Source organism: Callionymus lyra, chromosome 4 (assembly GCF_982586985.1).
Source record: "Callionymus lyra chromosome 4, fCalLyr1.hap1.1, whole genome shotgun sequence".
Lineage (NCBI taxonomy): Eukaryota > Metazoa > Chordata > Actinopteri > Syngnathiformes > Callionymidae > Callionymus > Callionymus lyra.
The window spans coordinates 14965849-14981062 of NC_141821.1; the positions used below are offsets into that span (position 1 = coordinate 14965849).

General features: G+C 35.7%; 1 protein-coding gene across 2 annotated transcripts in view; it reads right to left on the bottom strand.

The window, feature by feature from the left end:
- The window catches only part of vav3a (vav guanine nucleotide exchange factor 3a), an 88670-nt gene that overhangs the window by 45167 nt on the left and 28289 nt on the right, over positions 1-15214 (bottom strand). For both annotated transcript variants that reach the window (XM_087788877.1, XM_087788876.1), the window contains exons 3-6: positions 2458-2516; positions 2316-2381; positions 1989-2097; positions 1626-1718 (exon numbers count right to left, since the gene is read on the bottom strand). In XM_087788877.1, coding sequence (XP_087645003.1) covers positions 1626-1718; positions 1989-2097; positions 2316-2381; positions 2458-2516 — 327 coding nt within the window. The remainder of the gene's footprint in view (positions 1-1625; positions 1719-1988; positions 2098-2315; positions 2382-2457; positions 2517-15214) is intronic.

Consider the following 15214-nt stretch of genomic DNA (forward strand, 5'->3'; position numbering starts at 1 on the left):
GATTTAATATAAACATTCATGGATCCGTGAAGTAGTTAAGGGAGATATTTATTACAAGAGTAAACCAGATGTACTTATACCTCAAATGTTAAGAAATGAAGACCAGCTTCAGATAGTTCTACATTATCATTATAATTTTTTCTCTGTGCTATCTTGATCTTTTTAATTTATATTTATATATATATATATATATATATATATATATATATATATATATATAAGGTAAGGTAAGGTAAAACTTTATTGATATATATATATATATATATACATATATATATTATTTTTAATTTAATTTAATTTATTTATTTAATTTTTTGATTTTTTAAGCGCTTTGAGACCCTGGTCTAGAAAAACGCTATTGAAATATAAATTACTTACTTACTTACTTATTAAAAGCTAAACTCAATTAGCTAAAATGCTAAGATGCTACACACAGTAAAACAAAAAACAACAAACAATTTTATAAAAATTAACAGTAAATTATCATTTCATTATTAAATCTCTCTGTATTTAGTCTCTTTATTGTAATTGTAACTCGTTAATGTAAACATTTAGATAAAAAATTAGATAATTCCTATTTTTATTTGTTTAAATTAGTCGGCTAATGTTAGCATGAAGCATCTCTGTGTTTGACTCTTAGCACACAAGCTTTCATCGAATTCCATTTTCCATCTGCATCGACTTGTTTGGCTCATGGGAGGTTTAGCGAATTCTTCGCGCTCCGCCAGCTCCAACCAGAGGATGTAAAATACACAACAATTTTTAAAATGGTTAAAGATCTCCTACTCAAATGAAAACAACAGAAAATGTGGGTGTCAATGCTAATTCCTAAATGCTGTCAATGTTTATCATGAATTGGGAAATTGTGAATCTAATTATACACTAAAGGGAAGAGTTTTAGAATAGAGCTGTATACTTCAGGTCAGGGGTGGGCAATTAAAATTCTTCAAGGGCCACATTAAATTCTGTGAATGTTGTTAGGGGCCGTCGAGCAAAAAGAGAGAAATTTTATTCTTGTTTATATGAGTTTTTCTTCAATTAACTTAAAAAAAATGTTTTGAGGGATTAATATATACACAGAAATTACATACAAAAAAGAGGGAATTCTTATGTGAAAATGTAAATTAATAATAAACATAAAATACATTTGTTAATGCATTTGAACCATCTATACATGATCATACATTACGAAGGCTGCATAAATACAGTCAAAGTGCTTTGCAAGATCTGCTTTAGATTGTTTGTTACACTCCACCAAAGATGGAAAAAATAATATTAATATTAAGACTTTCTTATTCATGCAGGCTTTTCCCTGTTTTTCTGGGACTCCTGTGTTGTTCTCGGTGTTATCTTGATCTTTTTTTTCTTTTTTCTTTTTTTATTTATTTTATTGTTCAAGCGCTTTGTGACCCTGGTCTAGAAAAGCGCTCTATAAATATAAATGACCTACTTACTTACTAACTTACTTATTAGTATGTCAGTGTTCTTGTGCTTTTTTACAGTTTTTAGTGTTTGTTTTGTCAAAATATTCTTCAAAACAGATTGTTTACTTCCTCCAACTGTCACTCAGCTGCAGCCCTACGAGCCCGAGGTGGTCTGTGAACCAGACTAATAGACAGAACTACCTTCTCTATAGAGTCCAGCGTCTCCGTGTACTTCTCCTCCGTCTGCTTGATTTCTGTTAGACAGCAGCCTCGGATGTCAGTCTCAGCCTGTTTCTGTAACACACACACACACACACACACACACACACACACACACACACACACACACAGGTTACTACGCTGTGACTGCAGGCGTTTTTTGCTTTTAGTTTTCCATTGTATCTTCACAGTAAACCTGGTCTAAAATAAACCTGTAACCTGGGTTCACCCTGAGAAGACCAGACGAATCGATAATGATCTTTTGATTAATTATTTTAAAATCTATTTGAAAGCCTTTTAATTTAATTGACATGTGGAACAGTTGAAAGAAGGGGAAGCACTGACCGGAGGGGGGAGAACTTCCGTTTTCATCAGGTCCTCGTAGATCTCGCCGCCACCCTCGTCGTCGTAGACACAATCGTAGAGGTCTTCCTCGTCCTCCACTCCGTTCTCGCTGCAGTGAAAGAGTGATTGAGAATGTGACGCTTGTGTTTTGTATCGTAATGGATTAATTTCATAGTAATTCAAAATGAAGAATGGGTCTCATAATGAGAAACCAGTGTGTTAAGGAAGAGGACAGAATGCCTTCCAGTCAACACTCAGGGAATAAAAGTAGTCGTGGAAATACTATTGTGCAACAAACATCTTTTCATTCGAAGAAGAAGGACTCACTCAATCAGGTCCACTAAGTGGTTGTAGATGTCTTCATCTTCCACACTTTCTTCTGTTGGGAAAGGCCTTCAAAAAGTAGAAAAAAAATTATTAAACCCCAGCCATAAAAAAAAACAAAAAAAAACACAGTTTTCTTTTGTACCTGATTCCTGTTTGTTGTGCAATCACAGAGTGGGAGAGTTTGGACAGTGTGTCCATAACCTGCAATAAAAAAAAGAAGAACATTTAATTTTTCTTTATTAAAGAACTCAAATATTAAACAAGCATCTACAGTTTATTCTGTATATTTACTCCAAATCTTTGGAGTTATGTTTGTCTCTATAGTTAGCCACAGAAAGTATACAATGTTGTGTCAGTTGTGTGTTTCTGCAACAACTCCGAGATAAATATAATATATATAATACTCTATATAATATTATATATAAATAAATATTTAACTGAATGATCACAAGTTTTTCTTTCTATTTGTTTTCTTTAAGTATAAGTTAATACGTTTTATTTTTGTTTTTCTGAGCTGCACTTCTACAAGTGGACACTAGAGCGCAGCAGCATCAACTTAGTTTATCTGTTCCATGACTTCATGTGAAGATTATAGTTAAGTCAAGTTTGTTTGCTATTCAAAAACATCCTTCAGAGCCATTGTGAGCTTCCGATCGCGTCACAAACATTATACCACTCACATAGGCTGACCTTCTTTTTGCACATGTATGGAACCATCAATTGCTGGAACTAATCATTAATCAATAACACGATCAAGTAAACTACATGCAATCATGGCTGCTGATCATATGACATGTGATTTCACGCAACAACGCTCCCTCCTTGACCCCATCTGGCCCTGTGATGCCCACTTAATCTTCATTTATATATATATATATATATATATATGGTATTAGCAACTCTCATGGTCTGAAACAAACACACATTGTTGGTGATTTATCTGTTGATATGACACACATATGTGCAGGAGATACGTTCGCCCTGAAGCACAGGCACCGATCAATAATGACCACACAATTGGTTTTCCCTTCCAACCCCCCCAACCCGCCCTCGCCACTGATCCAACACAAGGAGAATTGTGTTTGTTCTTCATTCTGTACATACAGCAGGAACTCCAAAACAATAGGTCCAGAGAAGCCATGACGCATCCATCAAGTGCAGGTCAGCGACCCCTTGACATCGGATCTATCCACGTCAGACACGTCAAAATGTGACAGCGGGGAAAAATGTCAGCTTTAAGATGAGACGAAGGTCAATAATCAAGCGTCGATTCAATATGTCGGATAAAGAATGATGACAACATGTGTGATCAAATAAGAATTCAAGTCAGAGTCGAGATGAGAAAAGCTTTTCAGTGGAGGAGACACATGTCCGTCAAGTTTTAGGTAACAGTTTAGTTTTATACTAAATAAAAGCAAAATCAGCATTAGAAGTAGTAGTACACTGAAAAATAAAAAGTTTAATTGCATTCATTGTGGGTTTTTTTGGTGTTTTTTTTTATAGTATTATGTTAGTTAGTGTAATAAAATGAATCAAGATATATTTTAATTATTATAAATTATAAATATAAACCAAACGTTTTATTTTTTCAGTGTAGCATTCATTAATATATTATATATATATATATATATATATATATATATATATATATATATATATATATATATATATAAAACTAGTTCTTCTGTATGGTTGATTTTTTTACTCACTCTCTTTTTTAAATACAGAAAAAAAAACAGGTTAAAAGAAAAAAACAACACGACTCGTAGGGAGTACACATAGAGTTTGATATTCAAATAAGTTAAGTTCAATATTAGTTTTATTCTTAGTCTTATAAATTGAATATAAATTTAGATATAATAGTGACACCAGACAATAAAAAGAGTACAGAGCCTCTTGATCTTGAATCTCAAAGTTCGATATTAATAATACCAACATTTTTTATATTGAACTTAAAAGGTTCTAACACATGAATATTAACCTAACAGACCAACACATCATCTGCCCTGTTAGGCAAAAGGAAGCCAAGTGAGGTCTCTTTTTGCGCTCATGAGCCGGAGCTCAGCGGGTCTGTGAAGCACCCTGGCGGGGGGGCCGGGACCCTTTGATGCCGGCTAATAAACCTGTGCTGTCTGACCACTGCTGGATGTAATGAGTCACAGCAGAGCAATTAAAGCAGGATGAGGGATGCGACTGCTGAGATCAAAAGGGGAGGATGTTGTGCGCCGGCAGAAAGAGCACGTGGACGTCCACACCTTCTGGTTGTGCCAAGAAAATCACAGAAATGTCTGTTTTTAATAGCTCGAAAATCTAGAAAAACTGCATGACATGACAATTTCATCATAATTGGAATCTGCATGTTTAACTCAAACGTTCTGTGGGTGGAGATCAGAACGTCTGCAGAAGAAGGGCAGCTGAGGACAACAGAGTTTTCTACACCCTGGATCATCACCTTGCATCAATAAAAGCTCCCACTTATTCACTATTTTTACTCCTGAGAGCTCGGGAGCAGATGGATTTTCAATGCACTTAGTTGTTGCGGTTCCACTTTTAATCATCACAGGGTAAGTAAGTAAGTAAGTAATATTTATAGAGCGCTTTTCCAGACCAGGGTCACAAATCATTTAAACAATCAAAATAATACTTAATAAAATAAATACTTAAAAGGTCAAGATAACACCGAGATACACACAGGAGTCTCAGAAAATCAAGGAAAATCAAGCATCAAGGGTAACAACAAATATCAGTTTAAATGATGATGTAAGTAAGTAAGTAATTTATATTTATAGAGTGAATATGAGGCTTCAGTCTGCTCTCAGAGGAAGCTGCTGTTGGACAACAGAAAGTAACATATATGGCAGCAACTCATTCTATATAAATCTTTATACATTTTATTGTCTGTCAATTTTTGTCCTTTCTGTTTTTTTTGTTTTTTTAATTTTCTACCATTTATGGTTTATATTTCAATAAAGTGTTTTTATACTTGTATTCTTATTTACAATTAACTTGCTTCATTGTGTTTGTTACTTTTTGTGTTGCAATTAAACTTCCGATCACTAGATGGCAGCATCCATTGCATCCTCTGCAGTTTAAGAAACAATGTAATCCCGCGAAATCCCAGAAATTATTGAGGATGAGAGGATACAGTCGTCTACAGGAGCTTTTAACTCTGATTTTGATCAATTTCTTTTACATTTTTTTAGGTAAAATAAGCAGTTACAAGTTTGTCAAGAGTCATGTGGTCGGTAAAATCTGCAACACCAGCTCCTACAGTATCACAATACAACATAATTTATCACTGCCCCTGTATCATATCGCCCAATTTTTTCCAGTACACGCGACTAGTGTTGATTAAGTCAGCCAGTTTACTTTAGTTCTAAGGCATCTTAAGAATGTTTCCAACAGACAACATCTGCAAAACAAGTTTAAACGATGGAAAAATATTCATAAAAATACAGCCAATCACATTGCGTTGCCACGCAAACAGGAAGTAGCTGAAACCGAACATGAAAATCGCATTTTGCCAATGTATTGTTGTTGTTGAATTCAAATTGTAAGTCTTCTTTTGATTCTCCTGTTTTGTCTTTGCCTTCAATCCTAAACTGGGCGTGGCTTCCTGCAGTCTCAGCTCACACCTGCTCTGCCTCTGTCATCAGCACACCTGTCCGGCACCTGCTCTCACAACTGCAGCATAAAAGCTAGACTCCCCTTTCTCCGCCTGGTCACGGTTCCACCTCACACGGTCGTTTACGAGGCTCTTTTGGAAGTACATGCAAAGTGAATCTTTGTGTAAACAAAGCAGGGCGTGATTACAGTTGGCTGGAGGAGGAGTGAAGTCATTATTACGTCATAAGGGACTCTGCTCTCGTAACCTCTTGTTCGCTGTGATGAGGGAGAATTTTAAAAAATGAATAACTTGGTCATGATGAGGGACTCACGAACTGCATCTTAGAGAGGAAAACTTCAACGTTTGAAACATGTGAGTGAGTCAGGAGAGTTTGGGTTTTCACATGAGTCGCGCTGAAGTATTGACTTTTCAAGGAAATTGGACCGAAGATGGAATTAAACATTGCATTTTTCAAAGGAATGAATCCATATTGCTCTTTTTCATCTACAACCATGTGTAGTTTAAATGAACATACACTATATATTTATTCCAAATATATATATATATATATATTTTAAAGGGCTTTAACTTTATTTTCCCGTGTGTCCTGACCACGTTTGATACTTTATCACATCAGTAAAATTCTGTTTGTAATCTGAGCTGAGAAAAAGATGGATCTTCTTAAGATGGATCACGGTAAGAATAAAAGAGTGAGTGGGTTTTTTTTATGCTTTGAACGTGAGTCGTGCACTTGAGAAAAACAAACTGGAATAATGATGTAAGTTTACAAAAAGGGAGATTTTGTGGAATACTTAAACTGATGGAGGTTTTCTTGTCTTTATGAATAAGTTTCACGTCCTCTCACTTCCACACACATCTGATTGAAACATTCACGACTGGCAGGAGCCAAAATTTAGCCCTGATGAAGAATCTCACTGATCATATCGCACCTCCTAAATAATAAACCTCAGCTATTTCAAGATGTACAAACATACCGCAGGTTTCTATGAAGAGCATCTTTGGAATTCTGCATCTATATTTAAATATAAACTGAAGTGTTTGAAGTCAGTTACAAAGTCTGAAGTAATTAATCATCTCTCAAGGTAAGAAATGATGGAGATTTTTTTTTAGAAACGAATTAAATAAGCTTGTTGAAAAATAAAACTTACTCTGGTAGTTTCGACTAGTAAATCATAATTTTATTATCTATTTTTTTAACAAGCTAAAAAACTACTTCAGTGTTTATTTTAGTTGCCAAGCTGGCAAAACTTGCATCGGACAACAAACTCTTACTTATGTTGATGATTATATTTTTAAGGGTGTAAAAGTAACCATATTTTGGTGTTTTTCAGCTTTATATTTGATATATTTTCAAAGTCTTTACTTATTGGATTAGCTGTGTAAATCTAGGATTCAATGAAGAATAAATGGAGAGAGTTTCATCCAAAAAAAACACTTGTTTTTTTTACTACCAGGTTTCGTTTGTTCTGGATTAAAACTAATGAATGAACGAGGATGTTCCTTGGACGGGAACACGGATGACACAATTATGGCCGGTTGTCTGGAAAGTGTAGTAATTCAATACTCATGACTCAATAACTGTTGCAGCTGTGACAAAGTTTTCCAGCAGAAACTTTGGGCCAAATGTTTTCGGTGTGTGAACATAAGACGCCCCAGTTTACACTGTGATTCACCTCTAACTACGCGTGTCACCATATGTGTCACACACAGTATGTACTATACGTGTTCAATTTGTTTGAATGACTCAGTTTTAGATCACCTTAGATCATCCTTTTAATCGAATCACGTCCTCCGCTGGTCACGAAAAGACACGCTCACACGTTCACCTCACTTTCTCATGCACACGCCCACACTGACCACTGGTGTTGTGAACACACACCGCCTACGGCTCTGATGTTCACACACACGTGTGATCCACCAAATCCCCGCTTTGCTGACAGGTCAGGTAACAGCGAGTGGATTTCACACACTCTGAATCAGCAGACTGGAAAGAGAGCAGCAGTGTTCACCAGTCCACAGCTAACACACAAGCACACACTCGGACAATAAATAATGTATGGTTGACAAAGTGATTGTTTTCAATGCCTGCTGTCAACTGACTCTGGTGTTTCCTGGATTTTAAAGTTGTGTAACAATACTTTTGGTGATATACATTTCAGTCAAAAAATGAATAATGGCAACATGTGGCATTTACCTTAATCTTTAAAATGTCATTTGAGCGCTCAGAATCACTTATGATATATTGTTGTGGAAGAGAATGCTTTTAGGTGCTTTTAAATGAACTTGATAGCAGTGGCAGCTGGTGGAAAAATATTCTAGGCCTATACTGATCTGCGTATACCAACAAAAAAAAGGAAAGGGTCGAATCGAATACAATATTAATATTAATTTCCTGTAGAAATCAACATCATCACAGCTAAAGATGATTAATAATGTTTATTATGCAGCTTCTTTACATAAAAATGAAAACACATTTTAATTATACGATAATATGCATCATACAGAACGAACCAAATGCAAATTAAAAACAATTTAAGTGAAACTATTAACAACATGTCTTTAGCACGAGGACATCAGAGATAATTTAAAGCCACTTATCGCACACAACCCACTGCAAATAAAAACTATATTAATAAAAAGAACTTGTGAATTTAAAATGTCGAGAGTGGTGATCGATCCTTGAAGTAAAAAGAATTTCAGCCGTTACTTGTTAACTCTTTTTTGGTAGCTTATAGATTTCAATATTGCAAACTACATATTGTTTGAGATTGCCAAGGTGTGGGATTTATTTTTCATACCCAGGATGAGATTCTTTCACTCTGCTCGTATTAAGTCAATTATTTATGCCCAGAAGTTCAGCTCTTCCCTGAGACACCAGAGGATGTTTTTTTAAATTAACTCAAATTGAACTTGCATATTTTGAATACATGGTTGGGGATTTGAATGAATAAATGAATAATATTTTGGTTCAACTTGTTTATGAGAATGCCAATACAATGGGTTTTTAGAATTTTAGCTAAGCGGTTGTTGGGTTATGAGTCTATTTGTTTATATAGTTGGCAAAAAGAAAATCCCCATCAATTGTGACAAAACTTGTCATTCTATGTGTATTCTGAATTCTCAAAGCACATCCTTGCTGCCATGATGGTTATTTTACAGCTTTATTTGTGTGTCTTCAACATAATTTAACAGTATAAGAATGTTGTTAGGCGATGAAGTTCTCAATTTAAAATAGTGTTTTAATGCTTCACTGAACAATCCTGTCAACACAATGATCCGTCAACTTAGGTGTTGATTATAAACACAACAATTCCCCAAAATCAAAGGAAAGAAATCACCATCAATTGTGACAAAGCCTGTAGTTCTACGTGCATCCTTGAACTCTATTCCTAAGGTTTAAGAGAACATTGTTGCTGCTTTGAATTGGCTTCTTTTTCTACTTGTTATTCTGCTACAATTATCTTCTTAATGGACTGTTTTATTGTAAAGCTAAACACAGGGTTTAGTGGAAGGAAATGAAACTATGACTCATTATTATAGTGAAACGTTCCTCGTTGTGACTCTCAAATACTCGTCTAATGCAGTATTAAAGCAGTAGCTGGCATAAAAGTTTAACATTTGCGTTCTCCACGATTCTAATGTTTTTACTAAGCCGAGCTCATTAATAATCAAAGGGAATATCTGGAGCAAGAAGAGCCGAAGCTTCGCTGTTGTGTCGGCTGCTCCGGCTCTCATTAAATCCTTTGTGGCAGCCGTGCTAATGACATATAACCTCGTCTCCGTTCCATCACGATGACACCACCAGCTCGTTCGCTCGCTATCGTGACACCATCAGGCGGTTCGCTAAGTAAGAAAATTAAGCAAATGCCAGCGGTTTCCTTCAGGGGGTTTTTGAAATGGAAAACATAAAAGTTTGGATTTTGGTCTTTCAACCAGGTGGTGAATTAAGCCAGAAGCTCCCTTTTTTTATTATTATTATTCCTTTCATTTCCTGAGAGTCTATGTTGGAGGCATGAAGTTTGAACGACGTCCCGAGGCTATCAGCGAGAGTCTGCATGGACATTTCCCTCTCGAAACCCTTTGAAGCGGATCCAAACCACAACACATTTCCGTCTGTCGGTCCTTCCACCCGAAGGGGTCTGATGGACTGACAAGAGAGACTGCAAGAGTGCTGACATGACTTTATGGCGAGAGAGACTCAATGGCCTGGCACTGGACTGATCTCCCTACGCCCTGGTTACTGTTATAGTTCACCCTTGTTCTGATCATGTTAAATGTATATTCTTATTATATATACCAGCCTTTCTAAAGACCCACATTTTCATATCCACCGCCAACAGACTTTGACGTTAAATCAACTGCACAATTGTTTCATTTCACGGGTAAAAAGAAAAAAAACGAAATCATGTGAGAGTAAAAAACGTCTCTCTTGCCATGCATAACTTATGCTTTGAGCAGAACTTTGGCAAAAAAAAAAGAGCCCTCATTACTTTTCTCTCAAGAAATGTTCAAGTACAGTGTTGAATCAGGGCAACTTTAATTTTACCCATTTAGTGGTCTTCAGGGGGAAAGCCAGTGTATGAAAGTGTGAACCGCTGTTCTACAGGAAGTTATTTTCTTCTTTCTCAGTGAGTTGAGGCAGACAGTAAGTAAGTAAGTAAGTAAGTAAGTAAGCCTTTTGTAAATCTTTCTAGACCAGGGTAACAAAGCGCTTTAACAATCAAAAACAATACACAGTTAAAATATATACTTTAAAACGTCAAGACACATAAGACAAACACATGAGTCCCAGAAAATCGGATCCGATCACTGATGTAAGGAGGAGTCTGACCATGAATAGATCTGAAAGTAAGAACCAGAATTTTAAAGTTGATCCTGAAAGAAACTGGCAGCCAGTGAAGAGTTTTAAGGATCGGAGAAATGTGAGTTCTTCTACTAGAGCAGGTCAGAATTCTGGCTGCAGTATAGTATTAACTGCAGGCAAGACAACTCATTGTTTAGACACGAAAATAAACTGTAACAATAGTATAAACGAGAATACATAAACACATGGATTATAAAATCCAGATCGTGTTGTGACATAATTTTTACGTTTAGAGATTTTTCTCAGTTGAAGGAAACAGTTTCTGGTCAGTTTCCTGCAGTGTTGAACTAGAGACATGTCTTTGTCAAATACAACACCCAGGTTTCTCAGGCTCAGTCTCTGTTATTTGGGGTTATGTTCATCCAACTCGTAAAATACATATAAATTCTATCCTTCTACTTCAATAAAAAAAAAACATTTTCAGAAGGTCATCTACATCTAAAATCTCTATCAAGAATAAAGTAGTTTCTGAATAGCTGTAGCTTTAAAATCATTAAGTCAGGTACAGGAATGTATATTCTCTAAAATACTGCCAAGTTTAACTAGATGAAGTTTCACAAGCTTAAATTGATGCCCCAATACTTAAGTAACTATGAGGAAATATACAGTCGATCGATACATTCATTTTAGATGTTGAAACACTTAGACTGAACCAAAACTAATTCTTATATTTAACTTAAGGTTGATCAACATGGAAGTGTATCAGTGTCATGAGAATATTAAATGGTTGAAATTGTATTATTTATTATTTATGTATATTTAATTAAGCATTGCATCATTTTATGTAATAATATAATTGATATATTATGTATAAATAATTTAGTTGAATTTGTTTTTATTAAACAATTGAATTAAAGAGTTTGTATATGGAAAGGTTTGAAGTATGTGAACATGTGCTTTTTAAATTTAGAAAAAGAATGAAAATTTCCCATGATTTTCTTTTAAGAGATTAGAATTACAATAAACCCAAAGTACAGTATGTTTTTTTTTCAATTCGATATTTAATTTGTAGTCTTTTACTATCATTTTTAATTCAATCATTTAAAAAGACAACTTTCAATAAAAAAAACTATTGAGTTTAATCACACTGAAGAATTATTAAATGCTTAAAAAAAACAACAAGGTTTTAACATGTGAAATGTTCATTTTTCGGAACCAGAACATGTGTGATGGCACTGATACACTTCAGAAGAGAAAGCTTTTCTAGAACATCTTAGGATAATGAAGGGGTTTCACTGCGTCTCTTCACTTGCTTTGTTTTGCTCTGGTGGCATCTTCTCTCTCGCTCTCTCTCCCTTTTTCTTTCTGTTTATTCAAACAACAAACACTGATGGCCTTAATCCCATCTTGACCAACTTATTGGCTGCTTTCAGAGGCCGATAGGAAATGTTTTCTGCAAAGGTACAATGAAAATGATTCTTATGCTGTCTTAATGTGAACCATAAGATCAGATCTGTCATCCCTGGTACCTTTGATTTAATGAGATTCAGCTCAGTCGGATTCATGCCGACCAAAAATGTGTAAAGAACATGATTAATAATGATGAATGTATAGCCAGTTATCAGTAAAACATCATCTTTTTTCCAAGAAAGTCCAAAAAAATACAGGTATAGAGCTTGATTTAGGGGATTTGTTTTGTTTTTCCTTGTGGAAATCATCTCCGACATCACAGGCCCCTCAGAGACCCATCTATTTCATATGTTCTTTCTCGATTTACAGCCACAACTGTAGGTAAACAAAAACATGTATTATTTATCTTGCTGCACCTCGCAATCCTTCATCATAGTAGTTTAGATGTCAGCGACTTCACTGCCGTCTTCCAAGGGGACTGGTGTTTACATCTTACACATAACCTCATCGTTTAAAGAGGCTGGAGAGTAAATGAAAATGCAGTGTGAAATCTTCCGTTCAAGCTCGAGGTCAGCCCGTCAACTTCGTGAGCTTCTATCGGTCCAATCATTAGCCCGTGTTGGACGGATGAAACGTGTCGGCCTGGATGGTTGCATCAGTCTACATCAGACTCCTGGGCTTTAAACCCAACACTCGTTAAACAAGTTGCTGTTTCGTCTCGTACTGGACTAATTCTGATGTAATTCTCAAGAAATATCTGCATGAAAAAGTGGTGACGTGATGGAAAAACAGAACATTCTTCAACAGTAAATTTGCTTCTTTAATCAAATGCTGAACACTTGAACGGAGACATTTTCTGAATCTCCGTGCCAAACCTGCTCTACAAATAGCCAGCTTATGTGGCGGAAGTGGGTTAGCGTTATTTAAAACACACTGAGGATGCTTGATTATCTTTGTGAGCAAATGGTTCTTGCACAGATGGATGCCATGGCTCCATGGTTTTTATATCTGCCACATTTGGAAGAAGATTCTCCTGATGGATAATTTAAGAATAAATAGGACAAACCGTGCAATTGAGTTAATAACTGTCTTATGGTTATTCACAAATATAATATTAGTGGGCTGCTGTGCAGAGCACAGCCCACTAATGTTATTCCCCGAGCCTCTTCTTATTATTCATCTTTCTTTCAGTTTTTGACTATTTTCAAGTCTCGCACCGTTGAGCTCATACAAACATAAAATACATCAAAACTTGCGGCTTGATCGGAATCGCACTGCTAGGTCAAATCTGCGAAGTTTTTCAAACATCTCCTGCTCTGTCATGCGTTCATGTAGAAACACCATTCCAGCTTTAAAATGTAGACAAAAGTCCAAATTATCAACATGGGATTTGACTCTTTTTTAGCTTTCATAGTATTTTTCGTCATGGGGCAAAGCGCACAGCCCACTCTCGCGATTTCCCGGTGGGGAATTGTCTAGTATATATTTGACCAAGATTACTTCCTTTAGTCCTGGATTGGCAATGTTAAGCTTAAGGCTTAAAACATGTGTTATCCTCAGTACTTTGTCTAATTCTTTCTACATTAGTCAAGATTTAACCTCTAAACCTGAGAAGACCAACCATATTTCTGTCACCTTCAACCTCACCTTTTTGGGAAAATCTTCATTGAGACAAAGTAGTTCTTCTTTAAAATGGTCATGGTATTTTTTCGGAACTATAACGCATTTTATTATCTTTGGAAAACATAGGATTTTCTTTTATTTCACTCCATTTATAGCAGGTGTGTCTTAAGTCTTACTCTGTGTCTATCTTGCTTAATTGTAAATATTTCTACCTTAAATCTTGCATTTTTGTGTTAGCCAGTCCAAGATGAATTGTTTCATTGATTTTAACTTCTGAAGAACATGTATCTTAATCTTGTGTTTGTGTTAATGTATTTTAAAGTAATTACCATTTAACATTGTTTTGTATTTCGTATAACCTTGACAAAGAACAGCTTTTTTGATTGAAGATTTGTGTAATTCCTTTTTATTCAGATGGCCTTTTTAGCTAATGTTATAATTCTACAATGTATTAACATCTTTATGGACATGGTCCATTTTCCCTTTAACTGTAGTTTCTTTGGTGTAATAGCAGATCATTATGGGGTACAAACAGAACATGCTGAAACAAATGGCGATTCCTGGGATGTCAGCAGATGAATAGGTTCCACGATAACCTAAAAAACTACCAAATTTTAAAAAATATACACAGATCATGTCTCTTTTATTCCCATTAAAGCTAAAAAGCGACCTGTCACGTAAATCATCGATCAAGACGTCCGTATCCACTGAGCGACTGCCAACATCCTGAACACAAAGGTTAAAGAATCTCATTGATCGACGCTTGCATCAGTTTGAGAAAGGGCTTCTGAAGACACTCTGCTGCGAGAGATTAGCTCGTAAAGTCACCCACACTTTGAATGCCGGCGCGTCCGCCCACTCCACCTGCACTTCTGGGAATCCACAAGGAAAAAAAAAAAAAAAAGGAAAAGAAAAGACCCCAACCCCCTCACTGGAGGAGCCTTAAGCATCTGGAATGTGGATCAGAGACACACATACCGTCCTCTGCGTGGTTTCGGCAGGATCTCTGTACGAGAGCCGAACGATTCTGGAGAGATCATAAGAACATGAGCATTTTTCTTTGAATAACCGTTCACAGCTGTTAGTGAAGATGTAATGGAGGAACGACTTCAACAGCCAATTGAAAATCATTAAGGATACGGAGAAGAATTTAAAAATTAAACACTAAATTCAATGGGAAGCAGCAGGTGGCAAAAGACTGAACTGAGATTAACACATTTAAAAAATTGGCACGTTTGTCTGAATATAAATTAAAATACAGATTCATTATTTCAAGGTTGGTTTTTCTGATAGAATGAAGAACAAAAATTATATTTTTGTGGAAATTTATTTATTTATAATACATCCTTATCCAGAAATAGGTTTGATTTCTAAATCGCACAATCTGCTTTTCTGAGACCCTGTTGATGGGTAATTTCTTCATGTGGACAAGGG